The sequence below is a fragment of the Thalassophryne amazonica genome, chromosome 7 (assembly GCF_902500255.1).
Source record: "Thalassophryne amazonica chromosome 7, fThaAma1.1, whole genome shotgun sequence".
Taxonomy (NCBI): domain Eukaryota; kingdom Metazoa; phylum Chordata; class Actinopteri; order Batrachoidiformes; family Batrachoididae; genus Thalassophryne; species Thalassophryne amazonica.
In genome coordinates, this window is record NC_047109.1 from 84,091,676 (window position 1) to 84,111,065 (window position 19,390).

Consider the following 19,390-nt stretch of genomic DNA (forward strand, 5'->3'; position numbering starts at 1 on the left):
GGCGCTGGGAGTGCGCCACACTCTCAGCAGTTGTGGGCCGTCCTTAAAGCGGCAGTAACACTCCTTAATCTGTATAATCCCCATAAAATCGTCCCTGAAAGCCATATTAATTTTCCGAACGGTGTCCACCTGGAGGTCTCTCATAGTTTCTGGAAAAAAATTGATGCAGTAAAGCTCCAAATCGTTCAGACATTTATTCGCAATAAAAAAACGAGGAGAGGGTGGACCAGTGCTCACACAAAGCCTGCTCACAGGCGAATGACGCAACCGACAGGCGTGAAAAAACTCACGCATGCGCACGAAGGTTCAAGCTTGTCTGATGCAATCACACGTGATTTAAATCCATATGGTTTTTGAAAAAAATTAAAAGGTCGGATACTTTTCTAACGGACCTCGCATACTCTGCCAGGATAACATTTGGTCCCAGTCTAAACAGAGTAAAATACACTATTATAGAGTAAATCAGCTCTACCGTCTTGTCAAATCAAGTGTTTAATAAGAGTTGATTTTACACTGTGATAGAGTATATTTAACGCTATTTAGACTGGGACCAAATGTTATCCCAGCAGAGTAAATTTTACTCTGCAAAATTTACTGTGCACTCAAGTTTTTAACATTTTTCATGTTTTTGCATTCAGCTTTCCATCTTCAGTTATCACTGACCCCGTAAATGCCGCCTGGAGGCATTTGCGGTATTCACTGGAACGTCTCTAGCTGAAGTAGAACTGCTGTAAGATGAAGAGCTCGACAAATTTCTGTTGTCATTTTTCGCTGGACTGAGGAAAGCAGACGGCAGTCTGTACACAAACAATTTTGGATTGGATTGTTTTTGAACTACCTGAGTGTTTTTGCGCGTTGACTGAGAACAGTTTTGGATTGGATTGCTATTTAAAGTTTGTGTTGGACTGTTTGGAACCTCTTGAACTCAAAGGACCAGTGACGCCAAAATGTAAGTCCCTTTTCTCTTGTTTACAAATTAATAAAATATTAAATGACAAGGTTCTATTTTAGGCGTTACATGAAACAAATAATGAATGTTTTTTCATTCATTCAGTGCCTCATTGAATAAACATTTCATCTTTCACAGAATGAAATATTCTTACAACTGCACTCATAAACATTCATTATTACATCCACCAAGGACGTAATAAAATCATTGCCATTTATTTATTTTTCTGTTTGTCTGTTAGCAGGATTATGTGACAACTACCATATGGGTTTTGATGAAATTTTCAACACAGATACATATTAAGCCTTGGAAGACTCCATTAAATTTTGGAGGCGATGCGGATTCTGGATCAAGATTTCACTTTATATAGGCTTTGAAGGATTACGTCAAAACTACTTCACAGATTCTCACCAAATGTGCATCACAGATACAACTAGATATTAGGCCATGGAAGACTCCACTGAATTCTGAAGGTGATCCAGATCCGGATTCGAGATCAAGATTTCACTTAGGCTTTGAAGGATTACGTCAAAACTACTTCACGGATTCTCACCAGGATTTCACTTTATAGGCTTTTAAGGATTACATCAAAACTACTTCACGGATTCTCACCAAATTTGCACCACAGATATGGATGACTCCACTGAATTTTGGAGGTGATCCGGATCCAGATTGGCAGATGTCAGAAATCTCTGATTGCTCTTGTTTGTATATGACTTATTTTGTGGTTAATTGGCCTAAAAGATCATCTCTATGAAGTGTGTGCTGCAGTTCTTCTGTTGACTAAGGTTTCATTCTACGCACAGAGAAAGCCACACCTGCACTGCAAACACACATACAGAGTCACAGAGTCACACACTTAAGACACTCTGCATATAAGATTCATTCTTTTCACCTTCAAACTCTTTTGAATCCTGACCTTCTAGTATTCCACTATATTTATCTGACTAAGGTTATATATAGTGGAGATATGCTGTGTCTCTTAATTAATCATTGCTGTATTTTGGGCATAACTTGAAATGCACCAATCAGATAATAATCTGTCGTTCAATTTAAGAGTGATATTGCTATTTAGATAAAGGATTCAGTAGGTGACAAAAGGGAGAGGTTTTCTGGTGAGGGAACAGATCTGTGTGCAAGTGTAGGGCAGATCATCTGACAAAGCCTCATTGCTGCAGCAATTTCTTCACTCGATCTTCTCTATATACCATCAGATGAACAGAGCCCCTCCAAGATGTGAAGTTTCTGCTGCAGTTTGCCCAAAGGCGCATGGGAGACACAAGCCGAGATCTGATCCGTTTTATTGTATGAAAAATCTTGCATTGTCCACTCCACCCCAAAGCTGTGTAACTACTGATGCAATGGGGAATGGTTGCATTATCCCCACTTTATCTGATCAAACCCACAGAAGCCTGTAGCTCCTTCAGAGATGTCATGGGGTCTTGTTGGCTTCCTTCACTAGTCTGCGGAGACTAGTGAGGGAAGCCAATCCTCAGATCTAGTTTTTGAGATCTGCCTTCTCCAGATAGATTTGCCACACACAGTACAATATACTGTCTGGTTGTATTTCTCAATGATATGTTTAAATGAAGTCCAACACATTCAGTGACTTGGAAATGTTCGAGTATGCATTCCTTGACACAAAGGTGACACTTTGTATAGTCCAGTTACTTATGAGCTGGGTTGGGTAACAAAAGACTCCTTGTCATTGGGATTATGTAATCAGATTACAAAACATAAGTAACTATAACCAGACAAGATTACACTGAAGAGTATAACCAGATTAAAGTTGCAATGTCAAGGACTGCAATGTCAACTTGATTACATTTCACTTATAATAATAAAAAATTGTAATTTAAATTTTTTTAAACCTTTTACAATTATCCAAATCTATTAACTCATCAACTAGAAGTGAACTGAAAGTCACTCAAAGTCAGTTTTCAACTAATAGTCTTGTTGTTGTAAACCTTCACAAGACTAAACCAGCAGCAATCCATCTATACAACTTGAAAAACCAAACTTTGAATGATTCCTGGCAATTTTGAGTTCAAAAATGTGCACATAAAACATAAATATTGATGACAATCTGTGCAATTTGCTTTGAAAAAACAAAACAAAAACAAGCCAACATAATTTTCAGTTAACTGAAAGAGATGCCTTGAGAAATGCTGCTTTAATGTGTCATTTGTAATGTGTTATGAGTTAAAGAGGAAAAAACATTTGTGTTTGTGTCCATTTTTTTAGTATTACACACATCATTTTCAGTACGTGCTTCTGAAGTCATCCAAAAGTATTCAGAATACATTCCTTTTTTCTGGTCATCCAGTGGATTAAATTACTAATTATAGAAATGGTGATATTATTCGTATGCTGTAAAGTGATAATATTTGAAAGTAATCTGACCCAACTCTGCTTATGGGCTATGACAAAGAGGAGACTGTGTATAAGAATGGCTGTAATTCTTAAATGATTAATGCAGTATTTTTGTTAAACCCCTTGAATTAAAGATGATGACAACACTACAAACACATCTTGATCATTTTACTTCAATTGTGGTGGTTTACAGAGGCAAAAAGAGTGTCACTGTCTAATGACTTATGGATTTGACTGTGTGTACAGTCATCAGTGTTGGAAAAAGGTTTTGTGGATACTCCAACACTTAATACGTTCCACATACATTCGCACTGATAAATTCTGGTCTTTCTTTCCGCCACTGATATTCAGAAGGAGAGAGAGCGAGAGAGAGAAATCTTTCTCCGACTCCATCTGTGAATTGCTCACAAGCTGTGAACCCCCTATGGACAGCTTTAGCCCATAAAATATTAATGCTGTGTGTTAATCCAACATCCCACCTTAAGCTGCTTAACAATTAACAGCACACACAATTAGGTTTGTTACCCACAGCCTCAATGGGCTCAGGAGAGAAACAAAAACCAACTGTCATCAATGAATACAGGTACTTACTGCACAAAATAATCTCCACTGGGACTTATCAACCAAAAATAACACTTAATACCATCTTCATATGCTTGGATTCTTACCATAGCTGCCTTGAGGGAGACACTTCAGCAGAAGTTTCGGAGTTCAGTGCATCCTTGGTCCAGGTCCCCCAACCTGCCCTGATCCTGACTCCTGCTGGGGTGGAGAAACAGGATAATTCACATACTGAGGCCAGCCCACCTGTTCACACAAGTATCTGCCAAAATAATACTGCTATTGTACTGATTACAGTCAAATCATTTCTGTATTGTATGTGTGCCATTTGTTAGTCTTTGTAATCTGATGATGTGCAGCATTCTTTTTGTTCAAATATTTAAATTTGAATTATGGATGTGATGTTTGCAAAAACGGGAACAAACTGTAAATATGTGGAGTTCACAAGTTTTTTACACACTTGTAAAATCTTTATGAACTGTGATTAATAAAGGCATAGATGATAACATTGGCCGATTGCAGTTTTTTTCAGCTTTGGACCTGTGTGGGCAAATAAATATTTCATTGATATTTCAAGGGTGGCACTAGTGGCTAGTGTGCTTGGTTCCAAAATATAAGGTTCTTGATTTAAGACCAATCGTATCCATTATCCATATAGAGCTGTGTCAGGAAGAACATCTGACATGACATTTACACCAAATCAACTTGAGCAAAAAAAGGATGAGCCAAAAGAAAGCACTTTACTATATTTTTATATTTTACTGGAATGGTGTGCCAGGTGACAAATCAAATGCTCAATGCAACCATGGCTGATGAGTGTCCAAAACTAGACCTCAGCATTCCCAGACCTGTTTCTCTGGGGAAAATACTCTCTTTTGTCAAAGAAGTACACACTTATTCTTATTCTTTAAGATCCTAGTGATGGCAGTAATGTTTAGTTTAGTTTGTGGAATCTAGCTTGTTTGAAGCTTATTTAAAATCTAATAATTATAAGCATAATGATAGCAGCAGCGAAGGAACAACTCATTTCCCAAGATGCATTATGGTGGAACTTTGTCAGTTTTTTTCTCATATTTGATTTTAAGATTAACATGAACAAATGCAGTGAGGCAAATAAGTATTTGATACACTGTCGATTTTGCAAGTTTTCCCACCTACAAAGAATGGAGAGGTCTGTAATTTTTATCATAGATACACATCAACTGTGAGAGACAGACTGAATCTAAAAAAAAACCCCTGAAAATCACACTGTATGATTTTTTAAAATAATTAATATGCATTTTATTGCATGAAATAAGTATTTGATCACCTACAAACCAGCTCTCACAGACCTGTTAGTTTTTCTTTAAGACACCCTCCTATTCTGCACTTTTTAGCTCTATTAATTGCACCTGTTTGAACTTGTTACCTGTATAAAAGACACCTGTCCACATATTCAGTCAATCACACTCCAACCTATCCACCATGGCCAAGACCAAATACCTGTCTCAGGAAACCAGGGACAAAATTGTAGACCTGCATAAGGCTGGGATGGGCTACAGGACAATAGGCAAGCAGGTTGGTGAGACAGCAACAACTGTTGGCACAAATATTAGAAAACGGAATAAACATAAGATGAATGTCAATCTTCCTCAGTCTGGGGCTCCATGTAAGATTTCGTATTGTTGGGTAAGTTTAATTCTGAAAAAGCCCAGAACTACACGGGAGGACCTGGTCAATAACCTGAAGAGAGCTGGGACCAACGTTGCAAAGATTACATTAGTAACACACTATGCCGTCATGGTTTAAAATCCTGCAGGGCACACAAGGTCCCACTGCTCAAGCCAGCACATATCCATGCCCATTTGAAGTGCGCCATGAAGTTTGTGACCATCTGGATGATCCAGAGGAGGCATGGGAGAAGGTCATGTGGTCAGATGAGACCAAAATAAGAGCTTTTTGGTATCGACTCCAAAAAGAACAACCCCAAGAAAACTGTCCCAACCGTTTAGCGTGGAGGTATAAACATCATTTTTGGGGGGTGCTTTTCTGCAAAGGGGACAGGACGACTGCACCGTATTGAAGTGAGGATGGATGGTGTCATGTATCGTGACATTTTGGCAAACAACCTCCTTCCCTCAGTAAGAGCACTAAAGTTAGGTCGTGGCTGGGTCTTCCACCATGACAATGACCCGAAACACACAGCCAGGGCAACTAAGGAGTGGCTCCATAAGAAGCATTTCAAGGTCCTGGAGTGGCCTAGCCAGTCTCCAGACCTGGACTCAATAGAAAATCTTTGGAGGGAGCTGAAACTCGAAACCTGAAAGATCTGGAGAAGCTCTGTATGGAGGAGTGGACCAAAATCTCTGCTGCAGTGTGCAAACTTGGTCAAGAACTACAGGAAACGTCTGACCTCTGTAACTGCAAACAAAGGTTTCTGTACCAAATAGTCTCTCACAGTAGAAGTGTACCTACAATAAAAATTACAGACCTCTCCATTCTTTGTAGGTGGGAAAACTTGAAAAATTGACAGTGGATCAAATACTTATTTGCCTCACTGTATGCATGAAGTACTTAACTCTAAAATTTGTTGTTGTTTTTTTTTTGGGGGGGGGGCTATGAAGTAGGGCAAAAAGGGTAATGATTTGTGCCAATGGACAGGTCAGGCCCATGCTAAGGCCAGGTCTAGGAGCATGTGTTGTGTTCTCCCAGGCAAACCACTGACCGGTCAATCCCTACCTCTTGAAAGTAGCTGTCTATCTGCGACAGCCAGATGACATGTGGGTGCCCCCTTGGCTTTCACCAGTTACCGGGGTCCACCAAGGCACCTGTGTGCTGGATCGTGCCCAGAGAAATGCACCACATGACCAAAATGTTATAGGTGACATTTTCTCAGTGGAAGTGGTATGTCTCATCTGAGTCTCCCCAAGTAATTATTTGTCTGACACGTCATTCCAGCGGTATCCAGGGATCCTCCCAAAATACTTAGTATCACAGACATCCAGTTGTCGCCTTAGGTCACTGGTTAATATCTAATGGGCCTTTCTCACTGAACATGTCGGAAGCGTCAAATATCGGTCTAAAAAGCATTATTTTCAATGAGACGCATTGCTTTTTAGATGCGTCAGAAGCATCGCGTCAAAAGCCGAGCTAAAGCGACGCTTCTGACGGGAGCGCGCATTGCCGCTTGTCGGCAGGCTGACGCAGTTAAAGTGCAACCCAATCCAACTTTTGACACTCTGAGCTGTGACGTAGCTTCGCGCTGCCCAATAGGAATGATGCGTCGGGCCAAAACACGGAAGACTAGTGGCAGAAACCACTGATCTGTATAAAACAGATTGGTGCAGAAACCACTGATCTGTACAAAACAGAAACATGTCACAGGACTGCTCATTTATAGAGCAGTTTTCTGAAGAAAAATCCTTGGAAATGTTTTTTTGTTGTTGTTGTTTGTTACCTAAAAATTTCTGATTACTGTTAAAAAAGTTTAGAACACTTGTAATTAAAATAGCTAAATAAACCAATAAATGGTTCTTTAGAAAACTCTCATCTGTAAATTAAAACCACCTGTTATTTCAGATTAGATAATTTCTTGTTTAACATAACGAACCTCAGACATTTATTTTTAGACAAATAAAATAACATGGAAATTTGTACATTTTTTAAGTCTGGTAGATTATTTATATCTCATTTCAACCAGAAAAACAGACACTGTAAATAAATACAAATGTTTATTATAAATGCAACAGGAAATAATTTAACAATGACTGCAGTGTGACTGTAAAGTAGGATTTCTGTGACATAAACCTCATGATGATTTTTTTTATATACCGGTAGTCATTTCAACTTGTAATTTCGTCAAACTATGTAATTGCCTTTAATGTTGTTATCAGGACAGAGTCATTTCTAAAATATGAATTTGAGCACAATAAGTGGAGAGCTTCTACCTGTGCAAATGTCTTTTGACTTTGATTCGTGGACATTTTTAATGATCTGTTCATTTATTGTTAAAATATAAAATGAAACAGCTTTTTAAAAAATAATAAAATAGTTGCTGTTGAAAGAGCCTTTTATTTAGAAGCAGGTGATATTATGCTGAATTCTCGGCACCAGATAAAGGTCAGATGAACTCTGGTGGTGTTGCTGAAGAGCAGAGATGTTTTCTTTCGACTGGACTTCGTGGTGTTCAGCTATCAATGGAAGTTTGGTTGTCTGCACAGCAAATGTTCCTGATTGGGACAAATAAAATTATTTCTTTAAATATAAACACTAAACAGTATATATATATATATATATATATATATATATATATATATATATATATATATATATATATATATATAAAGGGAAAAAAACAATGGAAAACCCCCCCCCCCCCCCCCCAAAGTTATTTAAAGTTGAGCTTTTGTGGTGTCTGAAAAAAGCTGTAGCTTTATTTTGTAAAAATAAAAAAAGACTGAACCATTTACAAATTAAAGCGTTCACTCAGATCAACTGTACTAAAAGGCTAAGCTAACGTTAGCCGATCATTAAACCGTCACAGCAGTGCAGTAAACGTCATGTTTTATTTTTATATTATTCTCACCTCAATAAAGCTGCAGAACTAAACACCGTTGGGCAAACTGGGACTTCGCATATATCCAAAAAGTGGGAGACTTCGGACAGAGTGGGTTTGCTCCATCCCCCCGGCTGCCTGCCTCGGTCTGCCCAGGAATGATGCCTGAAGGCCGGCTTCTCCGTGCAGGTCGGCCCGCTGTCGCAGTTCGATCAATATCCCACCAAGTCGTCAGTCCTCCCTCAGTCAGCGTCACTCCTAAAAGTAGCTGAAAAAGCTTCTCCCAGCAGGGTGATGAGAGAATTGTTCTACTGTTGTTTTTTCAAGCTTTTTTGTGGTTCAGGCGACGCAAATTCTTTTTTCAGGTTGTGGAAACAGCCAGAGTGTGACGTAGCAATCGCCGCCCCCTTGCTGCTTCCGAAGCGAAGCATCTGACATCACAACGCGTTGGAAACGCTTCTGATGGATTGGAAAGCGTTGACTCATCGACCTGACGTGTTCAATGTGAAAGGCCCTTAAGTCTTAGGGCCCTGTCCCACTGAAGAGAGGATTAATTGCGCATGAATTGAGTATACAAAGTACAGGCGTTCGTTGTCGTCCGCAACAAAAATGGCCAAAAATGACAAATATCCCAGTATGAATTACGGATATATTAATAATATATAGCGAATATATGATGAACAATCACGGTTGTATAACGCATGTAAATGAAGCACACTCGCTCCTTTCGGCATCACTATTCACACCAACAATACAGCCTCTGGAGCATTTGCTGGACTTGGACAAGTTGATTGGAGTAAAGAAGCAGTGAACAGGGCAAGTGGTGATGTCAGTGGATCGCATCAGAGCGCAGCTCTTCTGAACATTATAACAAGAAGTTACATCTGTTATAAACACAGGAATAAATACTGTAACAGCTGCAGACAAGAAGGAAAAAACATGCAACTGTTTTATCAAGCCTACACAATGTAAACAAGTCAAATAATTACCTTTTTAGATGGCTCAAAATGCTTTCTGCAGCTGGAGCCGTGTGCATGTGCACGAACGGCCCAGCTGCAGCTTCCTCTGTGATTCAATAGGTGATTAGAGCCATTTTCAACAGGCAATTTGCAGAATAAAATGATTAATCTGCCACAAAATAATTATTTTATATAGGCAGCATCCAGCGCAGAGCGCGTGGCAGCCGGTAGAACAAAGAACGGCATCCAGCTGTGAACACAGCACATCTGAATTGCATCTGCTGCAAATCAGATGCAATGCAGATGTAATAAAAAAGCTTTATTCGTGGCTAGTCTGTATGCAGTCGCTACAACTTATTTTAGTTCATGATGTGGACATGATGGGCACGCAAAATATCCGTTTTATACACTGTCCCAGTCCGCTGCCAAGCCGCAGATCCCTGTCAGTTGCAGATATCAGCAGATGACAGCGAATATACAGCGCATAGATTGAGTATGTATTGTGTATGTATTGTGTATGTATTGAGTATGTATGGAGTATGTAAGGCGGATGTCATCCGCAGCCAAAATTTTGTGCAGCTCAAAAATCCTGGAAACGGAAAAACGTGCCTCTGCAGATAATTGCGGACATGTGCGGGTGTCGGCCGACTCATGTAAGCATGTTTCACGCATATTGCAGATGTTAAGCGAATACGAGCCAATTTTGTGCGCAATCCATATGCAAATCCTCCTAAACGCCAGTGGGACAGGGCACCTAACAACCATACTTTAAGATAGGAAACACCAGGGCTCTGAAGACTTTGACCTTCGTTCTCGTACAAAGTTATCAGCATCACCAAACCTCAGGGACTTTATAACTACATAAGGTCTTTCCAGGCATCTCAATGTTTGAAACCTTTCACCACAAATCAATATACTTCTGATTGCTGAGTACATAAAGAGAAAAAAAAAAGCTTGGACCTTAGTCTGGTCATGATCCAGGACAATCTCAAATCCAGACACCCCAGCACCTCACTCAGCTTCTTAAGCACTGCAATCAGGGTATCCACTGATTTTGCAAAGACCACTACATCATCCATGAAACCAAGGTCAGCAAACCTTTCCCCAATGACAAAGTCCCCTAAACTACTGGTTTCCACAATCCTACCCATCATCGAGTCCATACAAATGCTGTAGGGGCCAGAACACATCTCTGACCAATGCCACTGGGAAGATGTGGACATAGGGTAGGGAGAGTTCCCTGGGATAAAAAAGCCTTTTAACCTACCATCCTTGGTTCTCAAGACCAGGCACCTAAGTGGCTCTACTCTACTCTTTTCTACTCTCCTATTTTACTCTTCCTTTTTAGATATTTAGATATACCTTTGTATACTGGCATAGTTCCATTTTAGAATTGGAATATAATATATAAGATATACCTTACTGAATTTTCATAGAACAGGAACATATCATTACAATGCTTACAGTAAAGTCGTTGAACATTAGGTCTAATTTAGCTCAACTAAGTCAACAAAAATGATGCAACTAGCCTCTATCAAGAGAAATCAGTTATGCATAAGGATACAAACAACAAACGCAGAACAATGAACAAACTCGGCCTAATTTTAATAAAGTCTTCTTTTGATGCGTCATGGCCGGTGTTAGATTTACCGCGTTTTCTTTCTCCTGTCGGATGAAAATCTTTAAAAGTTTTCTTCCAGTCGTCCCGTTCAATCGCCACCTTTCTGGGGAAACAAATACTACAACTCCCACAACTTACTGCAAAACTGTGAACCGCCATATTTTGAGTTTTAACACTCGTTAGGACAATCTGTTTTCCAGTTACAGGAAATACGTCTCCCATAAAGCAATGCAAACACCAGGAAGTGTCGCTCACGTTTCCGTGGTCACCGTGAGATTTGTTCTCCGTTTGCTTCCTGCTGCAGAGGAGAACTGTGGTGTGACCAGAACCAGACCAGACTGAGCGGCATTTCCACCAATTACACCGGACAATGAAACTATCAGAAACCTATTTTAATGTTTGCTCCGTCGCGGTTATACTGCTGGTAAGTGTCTGCATGTCAGATTTATGTGCACGGATAGCTATTTGCGCTTATCTGCATCACAAGCTAACGCTATGTAAGTAACGTTACGTAGCACTAAGCTAAGTAGCTAATTTATTGTGGTCATCTGCATATAAAGTGTGTAATTGGCTCGAATGAAAACTAGTTTGTTTGTTTATTAACTTCACTTTTTCCGCTCTCGCAAAGCTGACTGTCGAACGTATCCAATTGGAATGTCATAGCCGCCTCGGTACAGCTACGCCTCTAAGTGCTTTAACTAACCGAGCCTTTCCTCTGGTGTAACGTTAGCTTTTTCACAAACTATATACCTTGAATAAACTAAAACTAAGCTTTTGGAGCTGTGAGACGTAAAGGCTAACGTTAGCTGCTACCGGCGCTTGACCGGTGCAATGGAATTTGCATGCTTAGCTGTGGCGTTTTGTTTAATTAATGGGTTGGTCTGCTTTGAGGGATAATTTAAGGTACTTATCTGTAGCACACTCGCATATGCAAACACTTTTTAGTGCATCTCAATGTGTCTCTGGGATTATGATCTCCGATTGGTTTGTTCCTCTGTTGTGGCTCATTCTTATTGGCTCACAACCCGGAACTACTCACATCAGTGTGAGTAGTTGTGCTGTTAAGTTGAGCAGTTTTTGAGTGTATCATTATAGGTGATTATAAGATGACATGCTGTTTCTGTACCAAATTTTATGAAAAGCGTTTATAGCTCCAGTTTTTGTCAAACCTCAACCGGTGCTTTTATCAATCAATCAATCAATTTTTTTTTTATATAGCGCCAAATCACAACAAACAGCAGCCCCAAGGCGCTTTATGAATTCTGTAATGGATAAACTTCTTGCCAAAGTGGAAAATTAAAAATGTCTTAAGCCAAGAAGCTGCTGATGCAATTGATAGTCTCAGAATCAAGCTGGTGTTGATGGGTTAAGTGCTGAATTTTTTGCAAATTTCTTTTTTCTCCAAAAGAATTCCCATTCTTGCTGGAGGTTTTTATGTAAAGTATAAAAAAAATGAATGGCTTCTTACAACCTTAATCCAAGGATTAGCCACGCTATCAAATGTTGTTGGTGTGTGTGTATATATATATATATATATATATATATATATGAAAAAACTAAACATAAACAAAATGGGACTACCAATATTGGACATTTTGGATTATTCTAAATTGATTGATTTTGGATATTTTCTATATCTGCACTTTTCCAAGGCATTTGATAGCTTTAGAACATCTTTTTATTTTCCAAATGCTTGACAAATTTGGCTTTTGAAGTCATTTTCATATTGCCGTTGAAACTCTGTCCAGAAGTATCAATAACTTTATTAAGTTAAAGAACGGCACATCACTAAGGTTTAATATTCTTAAAGGAAGCTGACAAGGACATGCAGTGTCTTCATACATATTCCTAATAGTGGCTCAACTTCTAATTTATTGCACAGAATCAAATTCACTCAAAGTTGTATCAGTTGTTGCCAATTAATTAATTATAATACAACTGGCATACTACATTATTTCTAAAACACAGATATGAGATATCCTCCACTATTGCTACAATTGGTGTGTTTTCAAAGGCATCCCAACTTTGGACTTATGGTTATTAAGGACTGTTCTGAATCTGTCATCTAGAGAAACCTGAAGTTCTGTATCTAGAAATAATAAATAAAAAGGCTCAACAAAGTAGAAGCTCCTTGCGTTTTAACCCCCTACTTCAGAAATTGCAGGAAAAATTTATTAAATTGCTAAGAGATCTCTCCATAAGAGAGTTTTGATCAAAGGAGACAGAATCTTGTTTGACCTACATTGCCCTGGCTTTATAACTTGGCTGTAAGGTCAGGAAAGGACGTGATCACTTACTTTTTAATTTTGCTTGGGTACATGAGAACATTAAAAAAACAAACAAAAAAAAACCTCAACTATAATGAACTCAGATGAAAAGGGTGGCTTTAATTTCCTAGCTTTTTCTACTCTAAACAATACTTTTTAAGATCTACTGGATTTGGCAAATCATTGTATTCTGTTTTTATTTACATTTCATGCAACATCCCAACTTCACTGGAATTGGGATTGTAAGCTTAAGTGATGACTCGGATCAAAATGGATGGTTACAGAATTATTTACCTTCACATTTCATGACACATAATGTTTTTGTTAAACCTCCAATGAATTCAAACTGTAAGTCTCCTTTTGTGTTTGCTTCATTACACATCCATTGTGGTGGTGTAAGGAGGCAAAACTTAAAAATTGTCACAGTTCACATAGTACTTGATGGTATGTGGTCACATTGGTTACACAAAGATTTACTCATTTCCTGTCATGTTTGAATCGCTTTCATTACTGGTCCTGTGTTCAGATTTGTCATTTTAACTATTTTTGACTACTTTGGAGATGTAGTAAAGTCTCTATTCTGCACTCATATCTTTTGTGTGTGTGTTTCTCATACTAAACAGTTTCAAATATTGAAATATAGCTTTAATGTGAAACAAAGGCGACTCAAAGATGGATAAAACGTTTTTATCTAGGCCTTCTCTTTTTCTTCCTTCTGATGCTCCTATTAGGGGTTGCTCCAGCAGATCCCACCTACATGTCCTCCAAAACATCCATAAAACTCAACTTTCTTCTCCCCTTACCTTAAATTTAAACTGAATTTAGAAGCAAAAAAGTTGTAATTATCAACTGTTCATTTGTGAAAAAGTATGTCTTGTCATCACTGAATCTACCAGTCTGCATTGATAACTGGGTTCAGGTGGACTCAACACGCTTAGGGCTGAGGCCACCCAGTCCTGCTCAAGCAAATTATCTGTTAATTAGAACTGCTTCAGCAGCATGAATTTGGCTAGTCTGTTGCTCAGTAGCACACCATTGCAAAAAGAAATTAAGATACATGAGTCTGAATATTATAAGTCTCTCTGAGGTTTTCGTACCATAAAGAACACTAATAAGGGCCATTCCTCCCACATGCAGATCACTAGGCACTAAGGGAACATGGAGAGCCTTCCCACATGTTGCTGGGCTTACAAAATTCCTCCAAGTACAGTGGCGCATCATCCAGGAAGAAACAAAATAAGCAAAAATTGCATTCAAGGAACTGCCTGCCTGTCTCGTCAGTCAAGGACACTATTCGTGGTTCCATACTATCTCCTCTGAGACATATTCTGGAGTGAATAGTGGTGTACATGAGCATCAAAATTGGGTGTATTACTTTGTGCATGCAGAAAGTTCTTTTGGCTTCTCCCTTTTTGCTCTTGGTTGCCACAGCTGATCTGATATGGATCTGCATTCTCTACATTACATGAATGGGGACTGGTGGTCTTAAACCAGTTACCTTCTGTTTTTGAAAGTGAGTGCACTAACGACTTGGCCGCCATGCTGCCCACTACATGCTCAAAGTTGAAGAGGCTGTTGTCTTCATAAGACTCTAGTAACACTAGCAGATGGACATTCCTGTGGTGGAAGGTAGACAAAATGCTGTATAACACAGCTGTGTTGAACTAGACCTTTTTTTTTTTCTTCACTAGACTTAAAAAAAAAAAAAAAAAAAAAAAAAAAAAAAAAAGTGTGTACACAGGTTGCCTGTTATGTTAAACTCTGTTAGAAAATCTGCAACTATGCCATCCATCCATCCATCCATTTTCTTCCGCTTTATCCGGAGTCGGGTCGAGGGGGCAGCAGCTCAAGCAAAGCCGCCCAGACCTCCCGATCCACACACACCTCCCCGAGCTCCTCCAGGGGAACCCCAAGGCGTTCCCAAGCCAGCCGAGAGATGTAGTCCCTCCAGCGTGTCCTGGGTCTTCCCCGGGGCCTCCTCCCAGTGGGACGTGCCCGGAACACCTCTCCAGCGAGGTGTCCAGGGGGCATCTGGAAAAGATGCCCGAGCCACCTCAACTGACTCCTTTCGACGTGGAGGAGCAGCGGCTCGACTCCGAGCTCCTCCCGAGTGACCGAGCTCCTCACCTTATCTCTAAGGGAGCGCCCAGCCACCCTGCGGAGGAAACTCATCTCGGCCGCTTGTACTCGCGATCTCGTTCTATCGGCCATGAGCCAAATCTCATGACCATAGGTGAGGATCGGAACGTAGATCAATCGGTAAATCGAGAGCTTTGCCCCCCTACTCAGCTCTCTCTTCACCACGACGGTCCGATACAGCGACCGCATCACTGCAGATGCTGCACCGATCCATCTATCGATCTCACGCGCCATCCGTCCCTCACTCGTGAACAAGACCCCGAGATACTTAAACTCCTCCACTTGAGGCAAGGACACTCCACCGACCCGAAGAGGGCAAAGCACCTTTTTCCGGTCGAGAACCATGGCCTCGGATTTGGAGGTGCTGAGTTTCATCCCGGATGCTTCACACTCGGCTGCAAACCGCCCCAGTGCACATTTGAAGGTCCTGATTTGATGAAGTCAACAGAACCACATCGTCCGCAAACAGCAGAGATGAGATCCTGTGGTTTCCAGACCAGACCCCCTCTACACCCTGGCTGCGCCTAGAAATTCTGTCCATAAAAATAATGAACAGAACCGGTGACAAAGGGCAGCCCTGGTGGATGCCAACGTGCACTGGAAACAGGTTTGACTTACTACCGGCAATGCGAACCAAGCTCCTGCTGCGGTCACACAGGGACCGGATAGCCCTTGGCAAAGGACCCCGGACCCCGTACTCCCGGAGCACTCCCCACAGGGTGCCCTGAGGGACACGGTCAAATGCCTTCACCAGATCCACAAAACACATGTGGACTGGTTGGGCAAACTCCCATGAACCCTCGAGCACCCGATGGAGCGTGTAGAGCTGGTCCAGTGTGCCGCGACCAGGACGAAAACCACACTGCTCCTCCTGAATCCGAGGTTCGACCATCGGTCGAATTCTCCTCTCCAGTACTCTGGAATAGACCTTACCGGGGAGGCTGAGGAGTGTGATCCCCCTATAGTTGGAACAAACCCTCCGGTCCCCCTTCTTAAACAGAGGGACCACCACCCCGGTCTACCAATGCAGAGGCACTGTCCCCGATCGCCACGCGATGTTGCAGAGGCATGTCAGCCAGGACAGCCCCACAACATCCAGAGACTTAAGGTACTCAGGACGGATTTCATCCACCCCAGGAGCCTTGCCACCGAGGAGCTTTCTAACCACCTCGGTGACTTCGGCCTGGGTAATGGATGAGTCCGCCTCTGAGTCCCCAGTCTCTGCTTCCTCTTCAGAAGACGTGACGATGGGATTGAGGAGATCCTCGAAGTGCTCCTTCCACTGCCCGACAACATCCCCAGTCAGGGTCAACAGCTCCCCACCCGCACCGTAAACAGTGCTGCTGGAGAGCTGCTTCCGCCTCCTGAGGTGTCGGACGGTTTGCCAGAATCTCTTCGCGGTTGACCGATAGTCCTCCTCCCAGACCCGAGTTTTTGCCTCTGCGACCGCACGGGCTGCGGCACGCTTGGCCTGCCGGTACCTGTCAGCTGCCTCTGGTGTCCCACCTACCAACAAAGATAGCTAGGACTCTTTCTTCAGCTTGACAGCATCCCTTACTTCCGGTGTCCACCACCGGGTTCGGGGTTTGCCGCCGCGACAGGCACCAGAGACCTTGCGACCACAGCTACGAGCAGACGCATCGACAATGGAGGTGGAGAACATGGTCCACTCGGACTCCATGTCTCCAACCTCCCCCGGGATCTGGGAGAAGCTCTCCCAGAGGTGGGAGTTGAAGACCTCACTGACAGAGGGTTCCGCCAGTCGTTCCCAGCAGACCCCTCACGATACGTTGGGCCTGCCAGGTCTGACCGGCTTCCTACCCTCCCAGTGGATCCAACTCAACACCAGGTGGTGATCAGTCGACAGCTCTGCCCCTCTCTTCACTCGAGTGTCCGAGACACGTGGCCGAAGGTCAGATGATACGACTACAAAGTCGATCATCGACTTCCGGCTCAGGGTGTCCTGGTGCCACGTGCACTTATGGACACCCTTGTGCTCGAACATGGTGTTCGTGATGGACAGACTGTGACTAGCACAGAAGTCCAACAACTGAACACCACTCGGGTTCAGATCGGGGAGGCCGTGCTTCCTGATCACCCCCCCTCCAGGTCTCACTGTCGCCGCCCACGTGGGCGTTGAAATCCCCCAGGAGAACAATGGAGTCCCCAGTCGGAGCGCTATCTAGTACCCCTCCCAGGGACTCCAGGAAGGTCGGGTACTCTGCACTGCTGCTCGGCCCGTAGGTCCGAGACAACTGTGAGAGACCTGTCCCCGACCCGAAGGAGTAGTGACGCGACCCTCTCGTTCACCGGAGTGAACTCCAACACTTGGAGACTGAGCTGGGGAGCAATAAGCAATGCGACCCCAGCTCTCCGCCCCTCTCCCCGTGGGCGACGCCAGAAAAATGAAGCGTCCAGCCCCTCTCCAGGAGTTGGGTACCAGAGCCCAAGCTGTGCGTGGAGGTGAGCCCGACTGTCTCTAGTCGGTATCTCTCAACCTCCCGCACAAGCTCAGGCTCCTTCCCCCCTAGCGACTATGCCATATAGGAGATACACAACAAAATACATGAAATTAGGAGTTGGGTGGATTATTTTTCATGGCACTATTTCTGGGTTAAGCCCCTTTCACACCGGGGCGACCATAGAGTTGCGTATTGTGGCATACTGACTACGCCAAGTTTTTGCTCCCCTGCACAGCAGTAGGCTGAGGGCTACGCGTGGTGGATGCAAAAAAAACATGTTTAATTTTTTTCGGCATAAAGTACTGGACACAGAAAGTACGCAGTTTTTAAGTAAGTCTACACAAAACTTCGCTACTGTATGTAAAGCTACACAACACTGTGCTACTGTATACCAAGCTTCCACAATTCTACACGCCAGGGCAAAAAATCCTTTTATCAGTACAAACCTGCATTGATAGATTTTATTCATCCCGCTGGACTTTGCTGGCAGTGAAGCTTTAAAACCACAGAAGAAGAAGAGGCGAGCCAAGCTTCCACGTTCAGAGGACATGTCCACTCCTCATGGACAGATTGCCAGTGAGAGTACATGTCCACCGTTCACTCCTCACGGATGTTCGGATCGCGACCGTGACTGCAAGATGCATCTCCGCTTTGCTTTCACCTCCTCCAGTTCTCTCGAGATTGTGGCAAATTAAATCCAGTCCATTAACTCCATTAATTCCATTAACTCCTGCTCACGGACAGATCGCCAGCAAGAGGACATTTCCACGTCCACTTCTCATGCACGGATTGTGCGTGCCATCGCAGCAGCGTGCAGCTTTCTTTCGCCTCCTCCAGTTCTCTCAAGAGTGTGGCAAGTTAAATAAAAAGTCCATTAACTCCTGCTCACGGACCGATCACCAGCGAGAGGACATTTCCACTATCCACTCCTCATGAATAGAACACGCATGCGATTGCTGGCTGCAGATCAGCACACTTTCACCTTAAGTTATCTCACACTTGTGGCACGCTAATAAAATCCATTAACTCCTGGAAATAATGTCTTCTGACTTTTTGTATCAAATCCATCTGTGTGTCAGTCTGTAGCGTCATGGAGCCAGACATCTCACCCCTGGCGCGCAAGGTTTCTCTCGCTCTCTCTCTCCCTACGTGCAATGTGAGTGCCGTTTGTGTACTGTTTTGAGAACAGAGCGCATTTCAGCATTGTAAAAAGGGACAAAAAAACAAAGTTGGCTGTGAGAGGCAGAAAAATAGTGACGAGGGCTACATATGAGGTTTATTAGAAAACTAACCGGCAGTTTTATTAAAAAAAAAAAAACTATGGATTTGAATCACGTGCGATTACACCAGACATGCTTGAACCCTTGTGTGCATGCGTGAGTTTTTTCACGCGTGTCAGTGACGTCATCCGCCTGTGGGCAGGCTTTAAGTGAGCACTGGTCCAGCCCTCTCGGCTGAAATCCTTTGTCTGAGACGCTGCTGGAGACGGCGCGCGTTGCTTTATCAAAATTTTTTCAGGACCTGT

General features: G+C 42.4%; 2 protein-coding genes across 8 annotated transcripts in view; one reads left to right on the top strand and one right to left on the bottom strand.

Annotated features, from left to right (window-relative positions):
* Positions 1–11,121, bottom strand: part of invs (inversin) — a 93,993-nt gene extending 82,872 nt beyond the window's left edge. For all 6 annotated transcript variants that reach the window (XM_034174887.1, XM_034174889.1, XM_034174890.1 and 3 more), the window contains exons 1-2: positions 11,027–11,121; positions 3,991–4,084 (exon numbers count right to left, since the gene is read on the bottom strand). In XM_034174887.1, coding sequence (XP_034030778.1) covers positions 3,991–3,993 — 3 coding nt within the window. In that variant the 5' untranslated portion in view covers positions 3,994–4,084; positions 11,027–11,121. The remainder of the gene's footprint in view (positions 1–3,990; positions 4,085–11,026) is intronic.
* A 137-nt stretch (positions 11,122–11,258) lies between these two features.
* Positions 11,259–19,390, top strand: part of erp44 (endoplasmic reticulum protein 44) — a 28,798-nt gene continuing 20,666 nt past the window's right edge. For both annotated transcript variants that reach the window (XM_034174895.1, XM_034174896.1), the window contains exon 1: positions 11,259–11,421. In XM_034174895.1, the coding sequence (XP_034030786.1) occupies positions 11,368–11,421 (54 nt within the window). In that variant the 5' untranslated portion in view covers positions 11,259–11,367. The remainder of the gene's footprint in view (positions 11,422–19,390) is intronic.